The sequence below is a fragment of the Nothoprocta perdicaria genome, unplaced genomic scaffold (assembly GCF_003342845.1).
Source record: "Nothoprocta perdicaria isolate Ctin4 unplaced genomic scaffold, notPer1 scaffold_117, whole genome shotgun sequence".
NCBI lineage: Eukaryota > Metazoa > Chordata > Aves > Tinamiformes > Tinamidae > Nothoprocta > Nothoprocta perdicaria.
This window is the reverse complement of record NW_020454283.1, coordinates 1,542,609-1,570,007: the sequence shown is the minus strand read 5'-3', so window position 1 is coordinate 1,570,007 and position 27,399 is coordinate 1,542,609. Positions and strand designations below refer to the sequence as shown.

Genomic DNA, 27,399 nt, shown 5'->3' with positions numbered 1-27,399 from the left:
TCCTCTTTGAATTTGCAGGTTAAAATGGCTGCAGAAGAGAAGTGGAAAAGTTGGGCTTGGAAAGAGCACGGCGTGGCAGAGCAGGCAAGCGACAAGGGCTCGTGTGAGCTCCTGGGCCAGCAGCTGGAGGAGCCAGGGAGATTCGCTTACGCAGCGCTCTGCGGCATATCCCTAGCGGGGCTGTTTCCTGAAAAAGAGCAAAGGTATCAAATATTACATTTAATAGCAAGGCAGTGAGCAAAGTAGGCGTTTTTTTGGTAGCAGCTCAGACTGACCTGGTGTCATAGTCTGTGTTGTCAGTGCAATAAGTTGGGTTAAAAAAGAAGGGTGTTAATCCCATGTTGCTCCAGCCCAAAGCATCTGCTCCAAGTGTTGTGAGGGAAGTTTCTACATTATTATATGGCAACATGCAGCTTTGCTCACTGGTACTTGGTCCTGGGCCAGCTGGTTGGGGGCCTTCCAAAGTTACAAGGGCTGAAGATCTTTCTGGTGTTGAGCCCTTTCATGAAAATCAATTAGCAAGTTCAGGAAGGTGACATAAAACAGAAAGTCTAAAAGGCCCCGACATTCTGCAGATTAATTGCTGGTGTTGATGTTTTCCCACTGGCTCCCTGTCAGTGTTGTATTTAAAAGATCTCCTGAAATGCAAAGGACACACTGACATTAGCTGTTTTCTCAGCTGTTTTCTTAATTGTACTGACTGTTTCTTGAACCTCTGGAACTTTTATACTTCAGCACAAATTGCATCCCACAATCCTGCAGACTTAGAAGCATGTATTGAAGAAAGGTCTGACCCCATTCACATTGCTTGCCTGTAAGCCTGGTAGCAAACTCCCCTGCTGCTGACTTGCACTGCTTTGATTTTGTGTGCAAAGTGATAGATCAATAGAGAAAAGCAGGGACCACTTGAGTTGCAAAAATATCCAGTTATGGGACCAAAAGCTGTATGTCTGTATTAACCCAACGCAATTCCCATGCGACAGACTCAAGCACTATAGTACACCAGAGTACTGCCAGGCAAGCTGGGGCACAGAAGAAATATCCTTCTTTGCTGTCATTATTTTTTTTTTTCCTAAATGTAAATCAGGGAAGACCAAGGTTAAAGACACAACCTGAGTAATTTTGAATCAGAGTTTTAATCTCGAGACTCGTAAATGAATATGACTAAAGAAGATGAGGCATTTTTGTCCTCATAGCTTGTCTTACCTTACAGCTCCTTCAAGACGGAGTTCATTGAGGGCTTGGTGAAGTGGCTGGACCTGCCTGATGCTGTTCTGCCTGCCATGACTGCATTTGCCACTGGCTTAGGAGGAGAGGGCACAGAGACTTTCGCCCAGATTTTGCTTAAGGACCCTGTACTGAAAGATAGTCCCTTTGTCATTACCCAAGTAAGTTCTTGTGTTCCCCTCGGGCTACTTGCTTTAACAAAAAGGAGTTGTCATGTTTGTCTGTTTGCAAGTAATGTAGTGTGTGTAGAGTCAGGGAAATGAAATCCAGGTTTCTGACAAGAATATACCTTTGTGTAGCTGTATGAGTGACTAGCTGTCTCTATCAGTTAACAGCTCATGGGAGTGATGAACACAAGACAGTTCAAGTCACCTGAATTAACGTTTACTGTCTTTGATGCCTTTTGCTCTGTAGAACAGAGAATTATCGGTCTTTTTCCTTGACCATGTGACTGCACTGTTGTCTCGTGTGTGTTCTACAGATTTGGGTGAAACACTGAACACGAGAGGCCTGACTGTCATTTGTTTCATTACCCCACCCTGAATTAGAGGTGTTATGTAGGAGCATTTACATTGGGAGGACTGGTTTAGGCTGCTAGATCTTCTAGCTTTTACACAGCTACAGCATGTTAAGAAAGAGTTTTTAGACTGAGCGTGACGTCCTAAGGGTCATTCCCCAATGATATAAAGCACTTTATATACTTGAGAACGAGGCAGAAAGATTATTAGTAAAGAAAAATGAACTGGTCTACTGGAACATACAGGGTAATCCAAATAGCACATTTCCCAGAGTCAGCTTTGGCCAGAAGGAAATACAAGTTATTGGAACGTTATTTTCATTCATGGAGAAAACTATTATAGAAACATTAGTGATACTGGGACTACTATAAAATATTCTAATGTAAAAAATGATGTCCAGACAAGTGAAGGAAAGCGTTCTGAAGGCACTCACCTTTGCTGCAGTCTCAGCGTGGAAAATAATCTCCTCGTGTTTTCTCATGTCATGCCACGCAGGGCAAAGAGCAGAACACAGAGCCACTAGTGTCAGGTGAAACGTGACCAGTGTCACCAAGTCACCTCCACTGTACACTGCACACACGAGGAAATAGCCAGGCATCCTACGTGCTGTCAGTGCTCCAATATTGAGTAATAGTTATGAGAGTCAGCTTTAATAATGACCCGACAGAACAACAAATGCTAGTGTAAGGCCATCTAAGTAAAGATAGGGTGAGAGTGAACTTTCTGGGTCACCATAACCAACTCCCATAATCTAAATGGCCTTTCCTTTCTTCTAGCCAGGTCATAAAAGACCTGAGAGGATCTGTCCCAAATGTCTGTAAGTCACAGTGCTCAAAATCCCTAACAGGATGCAGACAGTGATGGAGAACCCTGGACTTCATCAGCTAGTTAGGATGAACTTTTTAGAATAAGAGTAGCTGTTTAGGTGGTGATTGCTCCAATAGAATGAATTCCCTCCCAGCTCCTTCCACGTGTGGATGGTGGCTACCTGCTATTTCCTTAGTTCTCTCTGCTTCAGGATGGTTTCTCTAGAGTAAGAGGAGTTTCCCTGCATCACCGCTGAGTTCATCAAGGACAAAGTTTTGGTGAAATTTGACTTTTGCTTGCTCTGGGCTTACACTGCATAAGGGCTCTATATGCTGTTACAATTGAGTCTCTGGATCAGCAGGATCTGTTTGAATCAGAGGACGGAGGCATTCATCAGCCTGAAGCAAGTAGGATACAGAAGCCTTAGATAACATTTTTGTCATTATTTGAAATCAAAGGTCAGGACTGATTATCAGGCTAATGTCTCAACATCTGGGCCCCAGTCAGTGATCTTTATAGGCAAGTCAATTGATTTTGTCAAAGGAGAAAAATATCGTTAAGAGAGATTATAAAGTGAGGCATGAGAAGCTTGCAAGACTTTACTGGGAAAACATACTGATGGGTGGGAAACCTCAGTGTATCAAGCCAAGATAAGCTCTTTCCTTGTTACCTGAAAATAAACAAGCCAAGGGCTGCCGCTTTGTTGACTCGTTGTATACTGTTTTATGGTACTCTTGCTCCTTTGCCTTCAGCTGCTCCTGCCTCCCAGGCTCTGTTTGTTTAACCGGGCATTGCAAGCACACGCATGGATTGCTCTGCATTCAGGGGCAGGGTCCTGTGGGCGCTGGGAGCTGCATTTTTGACTACTCTGTCTCTCAAAGGTGCTGAAGGGATGAGGCTTGAGGTCAGGAGTGTTGGGCTCAATCTTGATTTCATGAACATGGCAGGCTTGTGGATTTTTATCTTTATTTGCATGCATTTTGGATGACTAATGAAGACAAATGCCAGTTAGGTGCATCCCTTAAGGACAGTAGTCGGAGCAAATAGGCTGCAGGTGCCATAAGAGACAGCACTGCTTGGCATACATGTGGGAAGGCAATTTCTGTTTGCATTTAGTGACAGCACAAAGAGGGGAAGAGGTTGACTTTGCCCACTGCTGTTTCTTGGTGAGAAAATGTTTAAGATTCTCAGTATGAATCAGACTCCTTGCTCTGGACATACTTAGGATGACCATTTCCCCTTTTTTTTTTTTTCCCCCCAGACAGCAGCCCTGCAATGTGGATTAAAGCTCTGTGTTATTGAGGAAGTGGGTTTTGAACTGTTAGCAATTCATCAAAAAATGCAGAGAGTCTGAGTAGCTTCCCTTTCTTGTTCAGGCCTGGTTGTGTGTGTGTGATGGCACAGCTAGAGGATGGTAGGTAATCTTGTGCACAGAGCTTACCGGGAAATTGGAATCACCAGTCTTCAAAATAAGATTGAAAAATAAATGCTGCAGAGAGACAGAGAGACAAGTGAATGGATCTAATCGATATGGGTTATATTCCAGGTGACTGTGCAGAGCAGTAAAGTGCAAAGCCTAAACCGATTAGAAGCAATTGAGTACATTCATTGGCACAGATGCAATCAAATAGTAGCTCTGATTTATCACCTGATATGCTCTATCTGTCCCTCTGTTTGGGAAATATGGTCATGTCAATGTTTAGCCAGATTGTTAAAAGTGTTTGACGTTGTATGCCATGGAGCACACCAAGCATGTGAGCGCAGGATGCGAGTCGAGACACGCAGCTCCTGCTGCGACGCACGGCGAGAACTCGATGCCCCTGGGAGGCCTGTGCACAGCACAGCCCTGCGCAGGGGGCCCGTGGTGGGAATGACTTACAGGCTCACAAACGGCACTGTAGTCTGTATCTTAGGGTCTTTGGTTGACCTCCACGCCAGCCTCTCTGCCACCAAGCTGCAGCCAGGCCAGGCAGGAGCAGATACCCAGCTATGGAACAGTGAGGCCCCAGGTATTTCTGTAGTTCTCATGCAAGAAGAAAAAGATTAACATTTCTCTGATACAAATTTTGCTTAGGAGCTATGGGACTAATAGTCATAAGCTCTTTGGCAGAATCCTAACTCCTTAGCTGCATTTTTTTTTTGTGTGTTCCCAAAAGGCTGAAGGATTCCATATAAAAGCCAGCTGCTCTTTACTTGAGTAGGAGAGAGGAGGAGTAGGAGAGAGAAGCAGCTACACCAAGGCAGTGCTGCATGTTGCAGTTACAGAAAGACCTTGCAATTTATTAGGTGCCAATAAAAGAAGAGAACAGAGCAGTGACAATGTAAGTTACTGTGCACATAGTGTGCGCACGGGCACTTCTCATCTTAGGAGCATCAGGAGCATTTACCTTTTTTTTTTTTTTTCCTTTTTAGGATCTCTTGTCCTTCTGTCTGAAAGATGGTAAGTTTGCCCAGCATTTGTTCTCTGTAAGAACAATTTCTGCTTGAACAGCTCAAAGGACCATCCTATTTTATCTCGGTTTCTTTCACAGCAAATGCAGCACACTGTGTCCCTTATTTAACTACAGGAAAGGCAGCCATTAATAATTGAAATGGTTAACGACAATTGATCATTTAAAAAGTGAACTACTGTGAAGTTCCTAAAATATGAAATACCTTGTACTGGCATGTAAGTGCAAGTGAAGGTAGAAATAGTCTGAAGTTAAATACTTACCCTGCAGTTGTTGTTTGCCTTTGCTTAGAGAGGTGGAGGTGATTTATTCTTTTATGTAGGCCATGAAGCTGTTTGGAAAATTACATCGAGAAAAAAATCTGCAAATTGTTTGTTGCCTAAAAAGAAAAAAAGTATTCATGGAATAAATTTTCAAGTATCTCCTGAAGCCTGTTTTGAATAAATGTGATTTTCATGTACTATATTACCCATAAAAGAGATTTCTGGATTGCACTCCAAAACATGGATGAGTCTCATAAAGTCCCTTAAATGGAGACTGTCCACTGGGCAAAACATTCCTTTCTAAAAGAAGCCTCTTTTATGTCACTACTTGCAATTTTTAAATCTCCATGTTTTAACATGTTTGCACAGGAAAGAACTCCCTGTTTGCTAATTATCCGGTTTCATATGAGAGCAAAGTGTCTTTTTTTGATTTGCGTTTATTTTTGATGGAAAATTTAAGTCTGTTATTGCAAAAGTGCTTATTACATTAAGCTAGACTTAAAAACAAAAATATTATTTACAAGTGTTGCCGATTTAGTGCCCTGCTGACTAAGTAAAAAGCTACCTTGTGTATTAGCAGGTAGGAAGCAAGAGAGCTGCTTGTTAAAATGCCTGCTTGGGCATGCAAGACGTGGCACATTTCAGGGACGAGGTAAAGATAATACCCTATTTTCTAAGTAAGCACAAATTTTAAAAATGGCCTCATTAAAGACTAACGAAGTCCTTAGATATCTGCATAATGATGGCAATAAATACATAAACTTATTGCCAGCTGCCATAAGTAACGTTTGCAGCAGATATCAGGCACGCACGTTGTAGATGTGTGTAGTCCATATGTTCACCCAGCCTTGGAAAAGCAATTGCAATTTTCACTCCAGTGTGCCCTGAAAACCCTGCAGGGAAGTCTACCATCAGCAAGCAGCAGGTGGTAGTGAGGGATACATGCATAAAATATCAAATCTTGTGTTGATGGTGTGCCCTATAGGATACAATTACCTGCTATCATGACTCTGTTGATGTATGAGGTTTGAGGAATAGGGTTTTCCAGCTAGCTCTCCTCATTTGTAAATAACAGTAGTGATTTTCAAATACATGGAAGACTGAGAGGACCGGAGGGAAGAAGCTGTGTTGCATGTAACTGGTCCTGCAGCCCAGCTGAGTGCACCTGGGCCTTTTAATCCCATGCCACGATGACCTGCTGATTCCCAGGGTTTCCTTCTCTTTAAGGATACTATGATGCTCGAGCAAGGGTGCTGATCTGCCATATCATGTGGTTGCTGCGAATCCCCTTGGAGGAGCTGGAAGCCCTGGAGGAGTCTCTTCTTGAGAGCCTGAAAGACCAGAAAGAGGAAGAGTCAGAGTAAGATCATTTGGGTTGATCATGGGATGAAAAACCACTAGCAGTGCTTGAGAGTTCAGCATCAAGTACTTCTGCCCAGGGCCAGGCTTCTGATCATTCCCTCCACGACACTACTTATTTATGGCTTATTTCTTCTTGTTTAACTTCATCCAGAAATGTGGTATCTACAGAAAATATTTTTATACTTGTTAGACAGGAAACTTGTGAGGATTTAGCAGAATGTCAGGCAGTAAACATGTCTGTAGTAGACTTTCAGGGGACCATTTAATAATTTTATCTATAAACTGAGCAAACGGGTTCTGAGATTAACCTGAGTGCTAATAAATGCTTTAATCACGCTGTCTGAGGCAGCAGAGTTCAGGTGTGTGGCTCTTGAGCAGCATGTGACAAGTATCTCCCATTAATGGCTTTATTGTTAAATAAAGCTTGCTGCTTTATAGCTTACTGTAAAAGAGAAAGTCAAAATAATCTCCAAGATCATTGATTTCTAAGGAGGCTGCTGTGAAGAATACAGGAGCAAGGGTTGGTGATCAGGAGGGCTGTTTTGCTGGGGTTTGTGAAAATGGAATTCAGTGCTGGGCCGTAAAAACTCTTGTGACGAAGACAAGGAGTCATGACAAGGACGGTGGCACAGGAGCCTCTGTGGGGGGGAATAGCCTTGTGCTGCGTGAGTTTCTGCTGCTGTGGGGGCAAGCAGACCACGGCACGAGAGCACGTAAGTGTTAGCAGAGAACAAGAAGCGTCCTCCAAAGAAGAGGCAGCCGAATCATTTTGTGAGAGGTACCAAGATTCCTGGGGGACAAACGACACAAAGGCGACCCTTGGCACCGGCTGCAGCTGTGGCACACATTAGGGTGCCCTGTAGTTTGTCCATTCCTGGGGAAAGGTTGGCTTCCTTCTGCAGTGCCAGCTTAAGTGTTAAAAATCTTTTTTTTTTCTTACCCTTCTAAAAACAGTGAGACATTTTATTTAAAGCATATGCTCTCAGGCAGTATATACATGTTAAAATGATTTTGATTTTTTGTTTCACTCTTTTTTTTCTTTTACAAGCTTCAGCCTTATTAGGAAGGGGTTTCCAAGTAAGTAACATCTGTTGACTTTTGTAATTAATTAAATTGTTTCGCTTTAAACCTGTGGTTTTATTTCAATGCTCGTAAGTCTGAGCGTGTTGTCACAGTCCACACCTGCATGGAAGTTTTTACTGTTCCAGGTAGGGAAATTATACGAAGGAGAATATAAGCAGGTTCTGATGCTGCTTTCTTACTCTTCAAGCTTTTTCCTCAGCTTTTGTGCTTCTTATCCTCCCCGCAGAACTGCAGAAGTGTCACGAACAAAGAAGGAAAGAAGGAAGAAACTGAAGAGGTACCTGCTTATTGGCCTGGCCACCGTTGGAGGTGGAACAGTGATCGGTGAGGCTGCCCCAGGAGCTTGGGGTACTCGCTGGGGCTGCATGTGGAGCACCAGGGGCACGGCAGGCGTTTGCATCCTGGCCATTGACACCTTCAGCAGCGGAAGCCATTCTTAGCAATAGCTGTAATTTTAAAGTGATAATACGTTGCTTCAGATAGGAGGAAAAAAAAAAAAAGAAAAAGGAAAACAAAACCCGTACAAACCAAATCTAAGAAAAGCATTCTTAGTCACAAAGTAAAACTAAAAGGATTACCTGGAAAAGTTATTCTGGTGTAAATTCTGTACTGTTTTGTACGTTCCCTGAATTAAAATCACAAGACCCAAGTTCTCAGCAGGGGCAGATACCAAGCTGAGACCCCTACAAAGTACTTTTTTGTCCTTTTTCTTGTGCTAGAAGAGGGTCGAACTGTCATCTTTGATTCCAAATTCAGAATAGTGTGCAACTAGCTTGGTGATTCCAAGCAAAGAGGGCATAGCTCACCCTAGCCTGCCACAGATTCTTTCCTGGACTTTTAAATTATTCTTCATTCTTAAGTCAATCCAAGAATCTCTACACAAGAATCTGTGTAGAGTTTCAAGTCTTGGGAAGGGTCTCAGAAAGTCCCTTTACTGGCGATGCGAAGCAAGAGCATTGTCTGGTCTCATCTGGTAACATCAACAGGGCTGCAGCCAGCAGGGAAGAAGAACTGCCTGGGTGTTTGTGAGCGATCATAGATTGGAGATCTCATGGGTTGTATTTTTCAGGATTGACAGGGGGTCTTGCTGCCCCCCTGGTTGCTGCTGGAGCTGCTGCTGTCATTGGAAGTGCTGGGGCTGCTGCTTTAGGATCAACTGCTGGAATTGCAGTCATGGCTTCCCTCTTTGGAGCGGCTGGAGCTGGCCTAACTGGTAAGAGAGTGATTACATTTTGCAACTCTGGAGGCATGGGGTGACGTTTGCCTTCACAGGACCTTCTGCAGAGTCTCCTGTTGCTGGGCCCTTTCTGAAGCTCGTGTTCCTGCCCCGCTGTGTGTAGGGTACAAGATGAAGAAACGCGTGGGAGCCATCGAGGAGTTTGAGTTTCTCCCGCTTACTGAAGGGAGGCAGCTTCACATCACCATAGCAATTACTGGCTGGCTCTGCACCGGCAGATATGGTAAGAACAACACAGGGAACTGAGAAAGGTGCCCGGAGAGCAATGTCTATGATGGACAGAATGACAGTAGTGGTAATAAGTCCTTATATATAAGCAGTCTGATCATGTCACAGTTGTTGGGTGAGTGGAAATTATAAATATCAGTGGGCCACCATGTGGACCTGCTTCAGCAGCAGCATCCCAGGCCTTCTCAAGGAGATGCATCATTAACAGCCTTCCAGGAGCTAAATTTGGGTTTCCCCAGTAAGACAACTGTATTTGGTACTAGTATTTGGTAATGAGTGGGAAAGAATATACCCTATCCACTTGGGCTAAGCCCTTGTGTAAGAAGCGGTAGTTGAGCACAGATTGGGACTTTCTAGGAACAGAACTGAGAAGTAGCTGAACCAGCTTCCTCCCGCTGTGGTCCCTCCACCTGCGCTGAGCAGAAATAGTCTGAAATGGATGTGGTCCATGGAGACAGTTCTGGAGGAAAGCTGTGGTCGCTGTGGTTCCCAGGGACAGTGACCAAGACAAGGGGGTCCCTCCAGAAGCCTTTTTACTCTGTCCGCCTCTCTTTGTCCTTAAAAGGGAGTTACGGATGACACACATTCTTCTTCCATAACTAGCAAGCTGCTATAATTTTAATACAGCAATACTGAAACTGTGATCTCCACTTTCCTCGTTCCAGCCACGGCTGCTGCATTCATGCTTACCTGAGGGAATGCAGAGGGGACTTCTAGGGAATTTGCTGCCCTGTGATTTCTGAGTTCCTATTCTGCACATGCACAAACCTTTGCCAGGGCAGTGAAAGCAGCAGAGCAAAGCCAAAGTTGAATGCAAAAGAATGGAAATACTTAGTCTAAATCTAACAGTCTTTTTAAATATAATTCTGAAGTCTGTCAGTGCATTTAGGTGTCCCACAGGGTCTTTGCTGCCTCTCTGGTGGTGTCTGCTTGCCAGGATTCAGCCGCTGCTGCACTGTTGGTGACGGTGTATCCGTGTTGGCAACGTTTCCTAGGGAGCTTCACGGCGCCGTGGAGCAGCATGATGCAGTCCAGGGAGCAGTACTGCCTGGCCTGGGAGTCCAGGTACCTCATGGAGCTGGGCAATGCCCTCGATTCCCTGCTGAACGGGGTTGTCAACATGATGGCCCAAGAAGCCCTGAAATTCACCGTCTTGTCAGGTCAGCACCTATATCTGATCAGCTCTGCCTCGTGTCCCTTCTTGTTATTGTTTGTTTAAAGGCGTTTTCCTAAACAGAAGATTTCTGAGAAACCGTTGCCCTGAGCAGCGCTGGCGCCCATAACAGTCTCCTTGCCACGCCTGTAATTCAAAGTTGCTTTCCTGGGTTGCTCTTTCTCTGTGTCATTGACTTGTACTTTTAAAATCCCATCCGGAAACACCTTTGTTCAAAGAGTGTCTGGCTCTATTTCTCTCCAGTGTTATATTGTGCCTCAGTGCTTTACACAAACCCTTCAACGTGCAACCCGCATTGATGCATAGTGTCTATTTGCCTCTGTATCAGATCATCGGATTCTTTCTTGTCTTCAGTCCAGCAAAACATTCCTCAGGTCAGCTCTTGGGAAAGGAGTGAAAATAGCAAAATCCTATGTTGAGTTTTCAGCTTCAGTACAGTGTCTTGCTCCTGACGTTTCCTGGGAGCAGGCCCAGCTGGTGACCGTGTCGCTCTGTCTGCTCCTGCCCCGCAGGGATTGTGTCAGCCCTGGCCTGGCCAGCGTCGCTCCTAACGGTTGCCAGCGTCATTGACAACCCGTGGGGAGTCTGTCTGCATCGGTCTGCTGAGGTGGGCAAGCACCTGGCACACCTGCTGCTCGGCCGACAGCAGGTAGTTCCCCAGAATTGACACTAGCAATAATAAATATTTGGAAATATTGGTGCAGGCGGGAGAAGTCTTATAGTCGCGTGTGTTAAGTAGCAAGTGGCACAGGCCCAGGGAGAAGACAAGGAATAAGATGAAAAATGAAAAATCACTACGTGAACATCAACAGTTGTTATCTATTTCATAGAAAAAAGATAGGAAGTTCCAAGTTAATCTGGTAATTCCGGCAAAGCTTTGTTCCTTTCCACCCCGCCTCCAACTTTTTTTTGTGAAGGAGATAGCCAGGTCATAAATGAAAATGGGCTTCGTGGTTTCACAAGACAAGAATTCACCTCGTGGAGATGCAAGAACAGAAGGGAGAGGTAGCAGACAAAGAGAACACAGTGTTTAAAAGTGTTTAAAAGCAAGAAGGAAAGTGTCCAGAAATCACCTCTGCTCCACGGGGCCCGCCGCTGCTGGCTGGCTTGTCCTGGCGCCCTGCTTGTGGATCAGACTTTCTGCCGGCTGCTGCAGCATCTGTTGTAGAGCAACCTGTGAAAACCAGAGCAGAGTGGCATAAACAACAGTGTGAAACAGCAGAACAGGAACAAAACTTTATTTCTCATAAAATCACCGTCTCGGGGAAGGCAATAAACTTGCCTTTGAATGAGCCCTTTGTTTTGCTTTGGGCCGTTCATTGCCGCCTTTTAAGCGTTAGTTACTCTGCAACCCCATATTCCAGTGTGCTGCAGTGTAAAATGAGGCAGCACGGTGCTGGGGAGCCTGTCGCACACCTGCGTCCCATTCATAAAACAAATGTTTCTGAAATCTCTCTTGATCTCATTTAAAAAAAAAAAGGGGGGGGGGGGGCTATTCAAAATACAGCCTTACCTTGCATCATTTCTCCAGCAGCCACACAGCACTGCTGCCATTCAGGCTTAAGCCTGTGAAGTGCTTGGTATTTTTGTACTATGGCTTTTTTTTTTTCCAGCCAGTTTTGTTCCTTGAATTAGTTTGTCACTCAGAAATTGTAAAACAGTGACAGTGTTTGTTTTGCTTCTGCTTGAAACACTTGATTTGTGGTAATTTGCAGTTATTGAATTTTTCAGATTAATTTCCTGACTGTCAATAAATACAAAATACTCAGATATTCTGGGTTCTGAACGCTCAACTGTGTAGGCCTCTAAGGATACAGAATCCCTCGGAAATCACCAGAATAGAATTTAAACATGATGCAGGAGCTTGAATGCCTCACAGAGGAGGGTTTGGGGGATCCTGCGGCCAAGGTGGCTTTTTCAGGTCTCCAGGAATCCATGATGACCTTTCCCTTCTCTTCTTCTTCCTTAGGGCAAGCGACCCGTCACACTGATTGGCTTCAGTCTGGGTGCAAGAGTCATTTACTTCTGCCTGCAAGAGATGGCTCAAGAAAAAGGTAATGTCCAACTCCTAAGCTTTTTTTCTTTTATTTTCTTTACTGCTGGTAGGAGCCCTCTGCCCTCTTGACATTTTTGGGCATTTGATCACTGGGTCGGTGCGTGAGCTGCCCACGTGCCTCTGAACCAGTAGAGGCAGTGTTGCCTTTATGGGAAGCTCTCTGCAGCTATTGCATCTGATGCCATGAGTCCTCCCTGCCATTTAAGTCACTGAAATACCACTGTCATCTGCTATTTTCATGGTAATTTCTCCCCAAAGTCAAATATAAAACCATCTGTCTATTTATTACCCGTTGTGGTTCTGTTTATTAATAGATTCTATTTTTAATTTAGAAATAGAATAAAAACGTTATGATTAGTTGATGCAAACTGCATCTTGGAGTTGAGTCAGTAGCATGTGCGAGCAGCTGCCTTCCCCGCTACGTAGCCAGTTTAACTCATTGGCTACGCATAACTCGCAGAACGTGGTTAATAAATAGAGAGTTTTTTCTAAAGGTAACTGTTTCCCCTCAAGCCTGGGAAAGTGGGAATGAAGTCAAGTGAGGAGGGAGAAGGTCAGTATTTGCTGTCCTGACAGCACCAGTTTTGCCTCTTGTTTAAGATGAAAGTCCCCAGTGAAACACAGAAATCTTGTTCTCAGGATAAATTCCATCAAATTCAGAATGATCCTAATAGAGCGATGCTGGAGCCAGATCCCAGTCTGGCCCTAGATTCACTCTCTCTGTGCCTTGAGAATGTAACCAGGGGCAAGATGTTTTCAGACTTTCATTTAGCGGCCTGCAGCCTCTCTCTGGAATAATGTGGGACCACAGCTAAGTAACACATGAAAGGAAATCATCAGGGGTCTTTAAGGTTGGCTGCTACTCTAACGTAAGCATCGTAATGATGTATCACAGCAACTCCCCCTGTACGCTGATTTTTCAGTTCTCTAATGGAATTAGGCAAGCGGAGCTGCCGGTGAGATGGAAAGCAGCGTGTTCAGAGCACATTGCCAAGGAGTTCCTCCCATGTATGTTCAGAGCACATTCCCAAGGCCTCTTCACAGGCACATTCCGGCAGGAGCCGCAGCAATGCAGAGCTGGGACCTGGGACATCTGACACTGCCTGGTGTTTGGGCTCGGGTGCATCGCACTAAAGCAGTGCAGGGTCTAGTCACACAGCCCGCTGGTACCCAGATAGCTGGGGCATTTCTGCAGACAAGTAACTAATCACAGATTAGCCAGCAAAAACAGAAGCTTAAAGCCCATCAAAAGTAAATACCGTTCCTCAAAACAATTAAATAACCCTTAGGATACTTAAGCACAAACAACTTCTGAAGCCAGAGCTTAGTAGGATTCCAGAAAAGAACATTATATAAGAACAGGCAGAGACAACCCTGCTGGAAACGAGTTACTGGGTAGGAAGATCATTGCTCTCATTTGTTCATCAAGATTCCCTTGCTCTGAAGTAAATAAGCGTAATTAATGAAAACTTTTAATTCCTATGGCTGCTTTATGGGCTTTATTATTTTTCACTGGCATAAAAGCTTTGCAAGCTGGAATAGTCGCATAGAGTTCCAGTAACTAGCCAAGTTACCAGGATGTTCTCAGGTTTCCTCCCTGCTCCCTCAGTATTCAAATAAAGTCAGTATTTGACAGCCAAGGTTGAACATTTTTTGTCCTGAGCAAGAAGTCAGATGTGCAAAAAGCACTGGAGAGATGGAAGCTTCCAACACCTTGCCCAAATGCTGGGAATGCTGGTGAATTCTTGGTTGTTTATTCAGTTAGCTCACACTGCAGCCAGGGAATTTAGTACGTTCATTGGTTGGAGCTCCTGTTTGCAAGGCCCAAGGTTTAGCTTTTTCATTGCACAAGACTATGGAAGCTTTATTGCTCACAGATTACACTAACAAAATGGAATTGCTCTTTGCTGTACCCTTGATTGGCGCAAAATCTGCTTTACAATTAGTGCCACGAGAGCGTTTTGGAGCGCTGGCAGGAGCCAGGCTTTACACTGTGCACAGGGAGCAGCCGCTGATGCGAGGCCTTTACTGCTACAAGGAAAAGGAAGCCAAATCATCCGAATTTAAAGAGTGCAGCCAGGAGCACCTCATCCTTCCTCATTTGATGTGGCACGTGGTCACTTCACTGTAACCCCCACTGTGTTATTGCACAGCCTGCAGACACCAGCCTTGCACACGGGGCTGCCGCGGGGAGAGGGGATGGGTCTGGCAGGACGTGCCCAGGCAGCCCCGGCCGCAGTGCAGGGCTCTCATCTCCCCTAACTGCTGCATCAACAGGCGCCTCAGCAGCTGAGCAGTCACGCTGGAACTCTCTCATTATCCTCCTTTCCTTGATTTCTATCTTGAGAGTTTAAACCACAGAAATGATGATTTTTCTGTAGCGCAAATCTATATATAGCCCTCCTGCATGTACAAACGTGTTTAGTACTCTGTCTCCACTGCTGAGCTAACCTGCTTTCCACCTTACCAGATTCACAAGGCATCATCGAAGATGTGGTCTTGCTGGGAGCTCCGGTGGAGGGAGACGCCAAGCACTGGAAAGCCATCACAAAGGTGGTGTCCGGCAGGATCATAAATGGTTACTGCAGGTCTGTACATGCTCCATGCCCTCCTGCATTGTCCCGGGGTCACTTTGAAACAGTTCTGTACTCCTTTTCCCTTTAAATCTTCCGTGAGGGAATGTTTGTTCAGCTGATGAGCGTGTTGAGCCAGGAGCACAGTGTCAGAGTCTCTTCCCTCTGGAGGTCTCTCCCTCAGATTAATTGGAGATGACAGTCTTCAGGAGACAGTTCAAGGCTGCTCGATTGTTTGCAATGCAGATTAAATTGGAAGCCTGAGGCTCTCAGTATGTTCACACAGAAGCAGCCCTAAAGTACCCCGACAATTTAAAGTTTGGTTGGTTCGTCTGGGTGCACGAGTCCTTTTACTTGCAGGAGGTGCAACTAGAGTGGCTACACTAAACTAGGGGGGGTGGAAGAAGACAAAGCAAAGGGAGCCTTTTGAAACTGCAGAGAGCTGCCTTGTAGAGCTGGAGGCGAGAAGAGGGCAATTTGGAGGCTAGAAGCAGTGGAAGCAACTTCTAAAAGCTGTTAAGAGTTCAAGGGACAATATAAAATCCAAGGATGGTGTATTGGAAGAGAAATGTGACAAGGACGTTACTTCCCAGCACCATTAGGAGAGAGCAATTAAAAAAAGGGGATGTAGTGAGGGAGACTGAGAGCATGGAAAAATAAGCTGAGAAATAGCCAGGCAAGAGGAGGGGAGACTATGAAACTGTGAATAAACAGCTCCCAAAGCCACGAGTCCTCAGGCCAAGGGCAGCTGAAAATGCTGGTGGTGCTCTCCATACATAGACCATGTATATGCCCCCTTGAGAAAGTACTGTATCACTGTGCAGCTCATGTAGTATATTAATTTACAAAGAATAGCTAAATAAAGGAATTGAAAGCACTCAAGATTAAAAGAACCAGTTATTAAGCCCATTTGTTGGCTAAGCTGAAAAATGCTGCTTTTGTCTGTTTGGCTCCCAGGAGGTTTTGTGTATGCTGGATGTGCACACCAGTGACTGCGTCTCTTCATGTGACATAAGAACAAGGCAACTGCTGCCTCCTGTAGATTCGTTAGTGGGGACCCAAGAGAGCTTCTCCTTTCCTCCAAGAAGTCCTGAACAATGGCAGTTGTCACCCATAACTGCAGTTGCCTTGGCAGATGTTGCTCCTCCTTTAGCTTTGCAAAAGGCTGTTTCTCTGCAAAAAGCTCAGTATATTCATCCCCTCTAGCAAAAAAATAAGTGCTCTTGCTGTAGTTTCAGGGCCAGGGTTTGCTGCTGGAATAAAATGCCCATTTGCACCTGTGCATGTCCAATAATGTGATTAGGCTCTTTGCTTTTGGCAAGCCCCTGTCTCAAAAGCTCCATGTGCAGCAATACAGAAACTGCAGCTTGGGGCTCACAAATAAGAACCAGGTGAGGAAAAAAATTACTCTGCTGCGCTGGTTCTTCCCCCTGCTCAAAGAGGCTGCAACGGAGGGATGCTCATTTAGCACAAGGGGCAGCTGAGGGAGGAAGCTGAGAAATAGGGACAATTTCTGAGACTGTTAGATGCCAGAGAGGGATTCCACAGACCCCATGCAACATTCCCCACCTGAGACTGGTTGCACTGCTGTCAGGTTCACATGGATTTTGGCCTCATCCTGTCCATTTGGCAGTAACTGTATCTGGGTCTGCATGGAGCTGAATTGCACCGAAACAGATTTGGGCCCAGTGTGTTGAGTGCTGGTCCCCTGTAGCTTATCCCCCTCACCTCTGAGCTCTGAAGGAACCCAGAGAGTGAAAGGTGGCCCCAGAGCTGTTCCATTCCATTGCCCAGCAGGCTGCAAAGCCCTAGGGGAAGCTTCTGCGCCATCGAAGGAGTCGGCCTCCCACAGCTCCTCAGGGAACCCACCTGTGAGTGTCAAGGTGACAACCGAAGTGGCTGTTGTGGCATGGATGTGTCCCGGGGGTGTCATCCAGATGCCAGCAGTGGGGAGCATCATTCTGGGAGCTGCCGTTCCCTCCGTGCCACCACACAGTCGTGCCCACACTAAACCTGCAGAGTGCCCGGGGTCTGGGCTGCCACTCTGCACAGACCCAACAGGTTTTGCATTTCCCCAGAGCGCATCACTGTCCCTCGTGTGCCCTGAAGCTGTCACAGTGACTCAAGGCAGTAGATTTTGGGGTAGGATCAGGCTCTGGCTGATTTTGTCATTGAAACCTCACATTTAAAGAGCACCTGTAAATCAGAAGCACTCTGGGGAGCATTATCGTTGAATTAGATGCCTCGCTTGGTCCAGACAGCACCGTGTGTCCCTGCCCTTGTATTCTCCCTATGGCCTGAGTCATCCTGTGCTCCCCAGTCTAGAAGCAGGATTCGTCCTCACTCTCGTTTTCTTCCAGGGGGGACTGGCTGCTGGGCTTCGTCTACAGAACCTCTGCGGTCCAGCTCAGCGTCGCAGGGCTGCAGCCAGTGCACTTGGACGACAGGAGGATGATAAACATGGACCTCTCATCTGTAGTAAGTGATCCTTCTTCTACTCTTATTCTTTTCTCCTTTTCCGGCCCTTCTTTCCTTGCAGCGCTTTCTATATTTAAATGATTTCATGCCTTTTTGTACCTTTGCAACCTGGATGGGAGGTGCTTGGCACAGGCCCAGGCTTCTCCTGAACATCTGCACAAGCTGGTAGGGATCAATCCATTGATGCACATTTGAGAGGGATGCCTCAAGGAAAGGGTTATTTAAATGCCTCCCAAGAGATTGACTTCCCAGAAGAGCCTGGTTTGGACTTTTCCTAAATTCCATAAGAAAAATTGGAATCATCTTTAGTCTATGTGGAATGTTTTGGACTGGGAACACTGAATCTTATTCTGAGAAGAAGTTCCTGAATTGACGGGAGGACTCAGCTGCCTATTGGTAGCATTGCTTAAAAAAGGCATTAGATCTTTCTTAAAACCATCACCAGTGCCTTTTGCAACAGGAGTAGTTACTGGAACCACTTGCTCTGCTCTTTCCCCGTCCTCATCTCTCAGATGAAGCTTCGGTTCTCAGCACGTGAGAAGTAGAGGTGCTTGAGCTGGGGCAAATTGTCCAGGTGCACAGGGAGGAGCTGCAAACTGGCAAATGCAGGAACACAGCTGGGAGCAGCCTCATCTGTGAGGAAAAGTGTCTCAACCCCAAAGGACTCAGCTCTCTTTGTGGTGGGACCACAAGAGTCCCCTACTGGGACTTGAGTCTAAATGGGAATTCACCTCCAGGGCATTTACTGCATGTCTTTCTTGATGAACATGGTTTTTTATCTGCCTGTCAGTAAGAAAATTCAGAAGAAACATCCTCCCCCTCAAACACAGTCATAAAAGCCTTGCTAATAGTCACAGTGAGGCTGATTGTAACTTGCTGCACCATGTGAGTAACCAGAAAAGTTTCAATTTCATTACCTCTTTCTCCACCGCAGCATCAGCAGTTGACACCACCTGTAACCTTCCCCAGAGGTTCCCTCCTACGCATTGCAGGACCTGGTGCTTGAGAACAGAGCTGCTCTAACACAGCCAGGAAGAGCAGGGGCTGCTCCTGACACATCTCCCAGAGCAAAATCTCTGCTTATGAGAGGGTTTTTCTTGCTGAGAAGATACCACCCTCCTCCATAGCTACTGAACTCTCTGTGCCCCCAAAAGCTCTTGCTGAGGTGGGTTATATTAACCCCATCAATTTATTGGGAACAGGTGGTTGACCCCAGAGACACCAGAAATCCCCTTAGGTAACTGGAGGTGGTGTCTACCCAAGTGACCTACCAGCTGTGGCTGCAGACTCCTGCCAACAGGTTCTTCTGCCACCAATGTGTGTCTCCAAGGGGTTCAGCAGCTGTGTGGGTGACCTCTTTTAATCAGACGTGGTGGTTTGGCCAGTCCTTTTGGAGCTGGGGTGAGAAGACACCTCCTTGGCAGCTCAGAGTAACCATTTCTGGTAGTTCTGGCTGTGGTTGGTCACTGTTCTCCTGCACTAGGACCAGGCAGGAGATGGGATGGGTTTCTCTGCACCTCACCTGCTCAGAATTGTCTCACTCAACGTGTTCCCACCCAGTGTTTCCAGGTCTGTTGGAAAAGGTCTTGGAAAAGATCTTTGCATCTCGAGCAAGTGGCTTTGGTTGAAATGGGATTGCCCATAAAAGTGACCATCGTGCTCAGAAAATATCATGAGGCTCAAGGAGGAGCCACTTCCCGGGCCCACAGCAGCTCCTCCCGTCCCTTCCAGCACCTGCTGCTCCTTCCTCCCTGGGCCTCTCCAGCCGGAATTGCTCCTGTTAACCCAGGGAGCTGCGAGGGCCCTTGTTGGTAGTGGAGACAGGCAGTGGTTTGGCTGCCTGCACGGGAACGGTGACATTATTTGTGTGCAAAGTGCCTGTTAGTTTGGGGGATGTTTCTGTGGGCCCGCAGCCAGAGGCTGTAGCTGTGCAGAGCAAGGGAGCTCAAGGTCCTTCTGCCGCCTCTGGGTGGGTCTGAGCTTGGAAACCTTTGCAGAAGAGCAGAGACGATGGCTCCTTTCAGCACAACACAGCCAACTCCTGCCCTTTGCAGAGCTCTCTGCGCCCTGCTCCCGCAGCACAGTCAGTGCCACAGGCGGTTGCTCCGGGCCTCCCAGTGAGTCAAAACAGCCATAAAATTGGATATAAAAGACGAGGAGTCGCCCGTGTGTGCTGTGTTCATTTCCTTGTAGCAAACATCCATGCATTTGCTATGGTGACAGAAGTGCCTTTTTCATCCTGCTCATCCTGCCATTGCTCCTGCACTTTGTTCTCACCAGCGCTCGAGCCATCACGTCACCTGGAGGGTTTTATTGTCCCTTGCAAGGTTTGGAGAGGTCCCATCCCTCATGCAGCCCGGCCCGCCCGGCCAAGGAATGCGGTGAATTGCGCAGGGAGACAGGCGCCCCGGGGCTGGCCTTGCTGCAGGGAGACGGGCGTCCCAGGGCTGGCCTTGCTGCCTGTCCTCCCAGGGCGCCCCGCAGCTGCCTTGGCAGGGCTGGGGCACAGGGGGCCGGGGCGTCACCCCCGCGGGCGTGTGCTGCCCGCCTGGGATGGATAGGGATGGATATAGGGATACAGGGCCTGACCCCCTGCCCACTGTGTTGCTTGCAGGTCAACGGCCACCTGGACTACATGAAGCAGATGGACACAATCCTCAAAGCCGTGGGTGTCAAAACCAGGGAGTGTCGGCGTGAGGAGACAGGCAGCCTGGCCGCCGCGCGCCCAGGGACACACGGCAGCGAGGCTGGCGGTGAGGACAGCGTTGGTGAGGCCGGCGGTGAGGAGGACAGCAGTGAGGACAGCGGCGAGGCCGGTGCCACGCGGGACGAGGCTGCTGCTGGTGCCAACCACCACTCCTGACCACACAGGGACTGCAGGCGCTGAGGTGAGCGGCGCACCCAGCTCTGCGGGCGCTGCTGGGCGGCCCCGTCCCCATCCCTGTGCCCATCGGCTCTCGCGGGGCTCCCGCTGTGTGCAAGGCCAAGCGGCAGCGCCGCAGGCCCCTCTGGACCACGGTTCCTGGCACATTCCGCCCGGCTCCACAAGGCAGTGGCCGTGGGACCTTTCGCTCCTGCACACATCCCCAGCCTTCTCTAGTCACAGCTTTTGATGGGCTGGAAATAAAACCAGGACCAGGCGTAGGAGAGACACAAATCCACCTGATTCCTACCGCCTTCCTAGCCTTGAGCTGGCCTCTCCCCTCGTCTCCGACTGGAGGGACCAGGCTTCACATCCCTGGCCACGCACAGTGCTCCATAAACCCCCTTGGGATGATGCCCATCTCCCACTCAAGGCTCTTTTGCAGCCCAAGCTGCAAAGGTGGAGTTGCGAGGCGGAACACGGCGAGTGGAGGCCGCTCCTTGGAGGCCACCTCTGTGTTCAACAGCGGCCGCTTGGCAGAAACCTCCGGCATCTGCTCTGCAAGTCCTCGTCGAGTCAGGACACAGGTAAAACCTGTGGCTGCACCTCCTGGTTGCGGCTCCCCTTACCCGGAGCCACCGCCACAGTCTGTTTCTATACGTATGCAAGGATCTACGGATTTATGTTCGTGCTTGATGCCCAAACGGAGCTAACTCAGTGTTGACCACACGCCTGTGGGCAAGATGGATTAAACCCTTTGGTGTCTGAACGTGTGGGAATTCCCTTGCTGGCCCTGGATCGCGGCCACAAGGGCTTTTTTAGCCAATCAAGGTCAAGCCAGGCCTAAAAGGCCTTGTTTGGTCTTGAGAAGGGTGTAAAAGGCACCCGAGGGGGATTGGGGGTTTCAGGTGCCGCTTTTGGCGTCACTTCCTCTTCTCTTCAATCACGGCTGCAAGGAGGGCTGAGGGGGGAACCTTGGAGCCCTGTTGCCTAAAAATTCCCTTGGATTTTTTAGGAATCAAAGGAATTTTCCCAGGGCCCTCTCTGTACACAGCCGTGTTCTCAGAGCAGAGCATCCCAACCTTATGCCAAAAACGGGAAGTTGTGGGACAAAAGCAAAGGAAAGGGAGCAAAGGGAGGGCCCAGCTGCTGCTCACACGCCCCTGCTGGGCCCTGATTTGGGAGCATTCCCGGTTCTCTCCGGAGCTTTTGCTCTGGGGGCAGCTGGATGGGGACCAGCTCCTCCACTACTGGGTGCACAGGAGATTTTGCCTGCTCTGCTTGGACGTACTTGTCAGGAAAGTGAAGGGCAATGGATCGAAGCGACGTGTTTAGGAGAATGGCCTGGAAAGAAGGGGCGAATCCCCCGGCCTGCGTGGACACAGAACCAGGGCCGAGAGGCACCGCAGGTGATGGAGACACCTCGGCCGGGAGTCGGGCAGTTGGACGTGGAGCAGCAGGGAGGGGTGGGAAGAGCCTCCCATCCCTGCGGAGCGGTGGGGCCCTTCCTAAGGCCTGGGCTCCGGGAAGGAGCATCCTCTGCTCCTCACTCACAGCAGCGGCGGCTACGTCCTCGTCCGGACTCCCAGTCCGGAGGCCGCGAGTGTCCGGAGGCCACCAGAGGTGCTGGTCGAGAGCGTCACCTAGTGGCAACAGAGCTGGTGAAGGCCGGGGAGGACAGAGACCCTGCGCAAGCGCCAGCGGAGGCTGCGAGGCCCCTTCCTCCTCCTCCTCCTGGCTGAAGGCTACAAGGAGGTGCTGCTCACACAGACCGGTCCCCTCCTGCTCCAAGTGTCTGGGTGTGGAAACCTCCCCTCCGGGGAGATGGGAGCCCTGCAGGCTGGATGTCAGATCTAATTTATTTAAGAAAAAAAAAACAAAAACAAAACAACCTGTAAAAAGGAGGGGCGGGGATGGCATCGCTTACAAGCTCCGGAAGCTGTGGTCAGGACAGCGCCAGGACATCAGCTGGATCAGGGGCAAGAGAGGGGAGCGCCCAGGCCATCCCCGCCCGGCCCCCGTGCACCCCCCTTGTCCCAGGGCCGGGGCAGAGGGGCTGCGAGCGGCTCTGCACGAGCCCAGCCGGCCGCCCAGGGAGGCCGCGGGGCGGCGCGACAGCCCCAGCAAAGCGGCATCTCCCTCGGAGCACAGGGGGGCTGCCGCCTTCCTGCCCCCAGTGAGAGCCCTTCCCACCAGGAAACCCAGGAGGCTTCGGCAGGAGGGCCAGGCGCAGCCAGGAGGTGCCGGCGGCCCCGCTCCGCTCTCCCGCTTCTCTCAATATATTATTACTATTCTGTGCAAGTCGTCGTGCTTCGGCAGCCCCTCCTGCCTGCGCCGCAGCGAGCAAAGCACGAGGGAAGCTGCGGGATAAGGAAAGACGCCCCGGACCCCTTCCCTCCCCCGGCCCCGGCACGGCGGCTGCACCAACAGTCCCAGGGGCCGGGTCACTCATCGGTCTCCTCGTCGTGGCGGTGGCGGCTGGAGGCCGGCGGCTCCTCGGCCTCGTGCTGAGGGTGGCCGTAGCGGTGCGGGCCGGGCCCCTCGGCCGGGCCGCTCTCCTCCGCGTTCAGGTAGACGTTGAACAGGGCGCCCTCGTGGCTCGGCTCCTTGCCGCACGCCTGGCAGCTGCAGTGCAGGATCTTCTCCACCAGCTTGTCCACGCGCGGGATGTCCTCGTTGCCCGGACACTCCAGCGTCACCTGGGCGGGAGGAGGACACTGTGGGCGATGCTCGGATGTGAGCGGGACGCCAGGACCGGCCGCCACGGATCCCGCACACGGAGCAGCCCGGAGAGGCCCTGGGTACTCACGATCTCCCACATGGACTGCGCCGGCATGCAGGAGTCACAGTGGACCAGGGACTCCGTGGACTGCGGGAAGGTGTTGGGGACGCTGTAGCTGAAGCACTGGCCCAGGCAGGCCCTGCAAGGACACGGGGGACAAGGGGAGCTGAGCCCCGCTGCGATGGGCACCAGGAGGACGCGGCCCCGGCTCCCCGGGCGCCCCTACCTGTTCTGGATGGACTTGGAGTCGCAGCCGCTGTGGCCCACGATCTGCGTGATGTTCTTGGCCTCGCACCAGGCGCTCTTGTCGGGGAAGAGGGCGAGCTTGTTGATGGGGGGCGGCGCGGCACGGAGCAGCGCGGGCAGGAGGGCGCCCACCAGGCACCACAGCATCATGGCCGGCGCCGCCAAGAGCCTGCGGCTGCACACGGAGCGCGCGGCGTTAGAGCCGCCGGCACACACGGAGCCCTCGGCGTTCCCGGGAAGGGCTCCCGGAGCCTCGTGCAGCAGGTGTCGCTGCAAGGCAGGGGCAGCCGCGCGGAGCTGCCGACCTCCCGCCGGCCGCAAACCCGCAGCGACAGCCCAAACGGCCCCCGTGTCCCGAGGGGCGGCCGGGCCAGCGCGCGGCGGCTCCCCTGCACACCCGGCGGCCGCGGTCACTGTCCCCTGCAACAACCGCGGCCGAGACGGCGGCTCAGCTGCAGCCGGCGGCTCCCGCGTTCCCGCTCCGGGCGCCCGCCCGCGCTCCCCACGCGGCTGCTGCTCCTTCCCCACGGAAGCCAGGGCTCCGTGCGCAGGGATCCTGCTCCGGAGAGGCAGGGCCTGGCCCGGAGCTGGCAGCCGACCCCGAGAGCCCCCATGAAGGCCTTGCGGAAGAGCTGGATTCCTGCGGGGCGGGCGCGCTGCTTCACCTCCACCCGCCCAGCTGGACAACAAATCCCTTCCTTGCGAGGCAGGCGCTGCTGGGAATTTTTTCCCAGTTTTTCAGCATCTGTACCCAAGGGCAAAGAGGCCAACGTTTCCATCCCTATGGACTCATTTCCCTGTGGCCTCCGTTCTGGGGCAGCCGGGCCCGGGAGGGAGCCAGGGCCACCGCAGCCGTTAACCCTGTTCAGCCACAGCAGCCCCCAGCCGCAGACCAAGGTGCCAAGTTCCCTCTGCGCCCCCCGGCCGTGAAGGGAAGGGGCCCAAGGAAGAGGGGGCACCCAGGCGGCTCTGCACGGAGCTGGTTACATGAAGGCAGGGAGCGCGTTACCCCCCACCACCACGAGGAGCCAAATCCGGCGCCGCAGCCCCCGGGGACCCGCGCGGCACCGAGCGCTGCGGCTCCTCCACGTTGTGGCGCTCCGGGTTTCTGCCCTTTCGTTTTCCCCCCTTTCTGCAGCCCCGCAACGCCTCAGGCTGGGGCCGGGCAGCTCCCGGCAGCGCCTGCAAGCAGCCGGGAGCGTCTCCGCGGTGCCACCGCTGCAGGAAAAGGGCCTGGATTGCACGGGGCCGCGCTCCCACCCTCAGCCTCCAGCTACTCCCGGCCCTCTGCACAGCAAACGCTTCGGGAGGGAAAAGGAAAGACCTACGCGGTTCTGCCCTGCTTCCCCGAGGGAGGCGCATGGGGCCGCAGGGCAGGTGGACGGCACGAGCAGTTCCCAGGGAGTTTACAGATTCCCGTGTCTTTTCCTGTGCAGGATCTCGCGGTGGTGCCAGGCAGGCGCGGGGAGGCCCGGAGCGATTCCGCCCACGGTGCCTCCTGCGCGCAGCCCTGCTTGGCTCCCAGTGCGCAGGGCCGAGCGCCGCGCTCCGAGGCAGGAGCCCTCGGCAGATCGGGAACCCCGGAGAAGCCCCCGGCAGCAGGCAGGTTATTCCAAAGAGCCCAGTTGCTCCTCAGGTGCCTCCAGGGCAGGACATGGTTTTGAGACACTCCCCAACCCCAGTTTCCAGCAGGAACCTTGCGAGTGAGACCGTACAGAGAGTAAGGGGACGTTTCCAACAGGTTCCAACAGTGACCGCTGCCGACAAAGCGCAACCTGTCCCCGAAACGTCGAGGGCCGGGGTGTCCGTGCAGGGATTTGCATGCACCACGGTCCTGGATGCGGCAGGGACTTCCTCTTGGGAATCACAACTCAAATGACCTTTGCTAACATGGGAAAAAAACTGCCACGGGCTGGTAAAAAAATATTTGAATCCGAACACAGACCGTGCAGGAGATTGTGTGGACTGAAAATAAAAAGTCAGAGCAATCCCGTTTGCTCAGTGCTTGCCCCTTTCTTGAGGCTCGTTTTTAGCTAAAACGTTAGATATTTCACACGTTTAATTTGGTGGCAAAAGAGAAAGAAAACCCCAGGTACCGCAGCTGCAGCTGCCCCAGCCCGCAGGATCCAAGCGCCTCGAGATGCCTTGGACAGCGGGAACACAAGTGCCTAACGGCACCCAGGGACCTAATTCCCACTTTGCTGCGCTGCAGAATTGGGGAGGAAATTACCAAAAAAATAAAAGGAAAAGGGAGCAACCCTGGGGAGCTGACTGTGATTTCAGGTGCACAGGAACCGATGCCCGAGGGCAGCTCATTCCCCGTTCCGCGTGCGGCCGCCTGGGCCGTGTCGGAGGTGGCCGAGCCGGGAGCTCCCGGCGCCGCGGGGCCGGAGCTGCCGCCCGAGCGCGGCCGCGGGAGCCGCGGGAGGGAGAGCGGAGGCGGGAGAAGCGGCGCTGCCGCTTTCCCTCTGGCTGGGCCTTTGGGGGTGCTCGGCACTCCGGAGCCTCCGCGCGGCCTCCGAGCGCTCAGGGAACTCCCTTTGTGCAGCCGAGGAGAAAACGGGGCCCCCCTCAACTGCAAAGGGCGCTCGGAAGCTCCCGGGGGCCGTGAGCGCCGTAGGAAGGGGGCTCCGCTGGGAACGCGGCCTGCCGATGCCCACGGAACAGGGAGTGGGGCAAGCGGTTCCAGCCGCTCAATCCTGCAGCCTGGAGCACAACCCCGTGGGAAGGGCCCCCCGCGGGGCTGGGAGAGCCAGGGAGCCGGAGGTGCCGGCGTCTCCCGCGGCCACAGGCCGCACGCCCGGGAAGCGGCCGCATGCGGATCCTCGGGAAATGCCATGGAGAGCCAGGAAGGGCATTCGGCCCTTTGCAAAGCCCACAGCCTTTCCATTACATCATCATTATTATTAATAATAATAGTAATAATAATTTAACACAAAGCTGGGAAATTTCAACTACCCTTCAGGCTCACTCTTACCGTCTCCCTTTGCACCCACGGGGGCCCTATCCCGTGCGCAGCCAAATCCCGGTGATTTCAGCTCCTTTTTTTAAATAGCTGCTTTACATCGCACCGGCCTTTCCCGTTTCAAGGAAAGGGCCCCCGAGGCCGGGGTTATTCCTGGTATCCAAGCGTGGCCTCCAGCTACTTTCAGCCGCGCTGGGGCCGGGCCCGACACTCGCCCTTTCTTTCCCAGTCGCGGATCTGTGCTGGGAAGTGGGGAGGACGGAAGGGGAGCGGAATGCGGGGCTCCTCCGCCTGCCCCGGGGCTCCGTGGCCGCTTCCCTCGGCCGTGGGGCAGGAGGTTGGGGGCACGGGCCCGATCCTGCCCCTCGGGACCCAAGAGCCCTGGCAGCGAGCGGAGCTCCCGGGACCTCCCTCGGGCTCTTTGCAAACGCTTGGGATTTCATCCCGAGGGCCAATCCTGGCTCCCATGGCCCAGCCTGCAGACCGGGGACGGGCTGCCTTTCCGCAGCCGGGAAATCACAGGCGGAGGAGCCGAAACGGCCTCCGTGCGCGGGGCTGGAGGCGCTTCAGACGGACGGGAGGCTCCGGGGCCAGAGCCGCAAGGGAAACAGCGGCTGCAGCGCAGGCTCCTGCCGCCTGCCTCGGCGCGGAGCGAATCCCACCGAAAGAGACCGGAGGGCAGAGCCCGCGGGAGCGGCCGCGGGAGCCCCGGGAGGCGGCGGGACCGCGCGCGCCCGCCGGGCCGGGCCGGGCTGCAGACTGGGCTCGGTGCCGCTCTGCCCCGCCGGGACCCCGCGCCAGGAGCGGGGCTGCCCCGGGGAGCCCCCGCGGGGGCGGCGCGCTGCGCGGAGGGCTGCGGCGAGAGCTGCCCCGGGGAGCCCCCGAACCACCCGCGGGCGCGCGGAGCGAAACCCCCCTCGGGGGCAGACGGGGCTCGGGGCCCCCGCGCGGCCCCCGCCGCCAGGGCCCCGCTCTCCCTCCGCCGCGCCTGGGTGGCGGCCCCGAAACGGCGCGGGGGGAAACGGGTCCGCGCGGGGATTGCGCGGGGCTCCCGGCGCGGGACTCACCGGGCGGGCGGGCGCTTCCC

The 27,399-nt window shown here is 51.7% G+C and overlaps 2 protein-coding genes across 2 annotated transcripts; one reads left to right on the top strand and one right to left on the bottom strand.

Annotated features, from left to right (window-relative positions):
* Window positions 1–21,159, top strand: TMCO4 (transmembrane and coiled-coil domains 4). Its single transcript, XM_026053699.1, has 13 exons — window positions 1–203; window positions 1,214–1,388; window positions 4,965–4,992; window positions 6,493–6,625; window positions 7,937–8,034; window positions 8,780–8,923; window positions 9,051–9,170; window positions 10,171–10,335; window positions 10,862–10,998; window positions 12,319–12,403; window positions 14,876–14,993; window positions 17,339–17,456; window positions 20,071–21,159. The coding sequence occupies exons 1-13, from the start codon at window positions 25–27 to the stop codon at window positions 20,317–20,319; spliced, it is 1,749 nt and encodes a 582-aa protein (XP_025909484.1). The 5' UTR covers window positions 1–24; the 3' UTR covers window positions 20,320–21,159.
* Window positions 21,160–22,511: 1,352 nt separating this feature from the next.
* LOC112959598 (neuroblastoma suppressor of tumorigenicity 1) lies at window positions 22,512–23,518 on the bottom strand. Its single transcript, XM_026053646.1, has 3 exons — window positions 23,328–23,518; window positions 23,129–23,240; window positions 22,512–23,018 (listed from the first exon to the last, which is right to left on the bottom strand). The coding sequence occupies exons 1-3, from the start codon at window positions 23,495–23,497 to the stop codon at window positions 22,764–22,766; spliced, it is 537 nt and encodes a 178-aa protein (XP_025909431.1). The 5' UTR covers window positions 23,498–23,518; the 3' UTR covers window positions 22,512–22,763.
* Window positions 23,519–27,399: the final 3,881 nt, after the last annotated feature.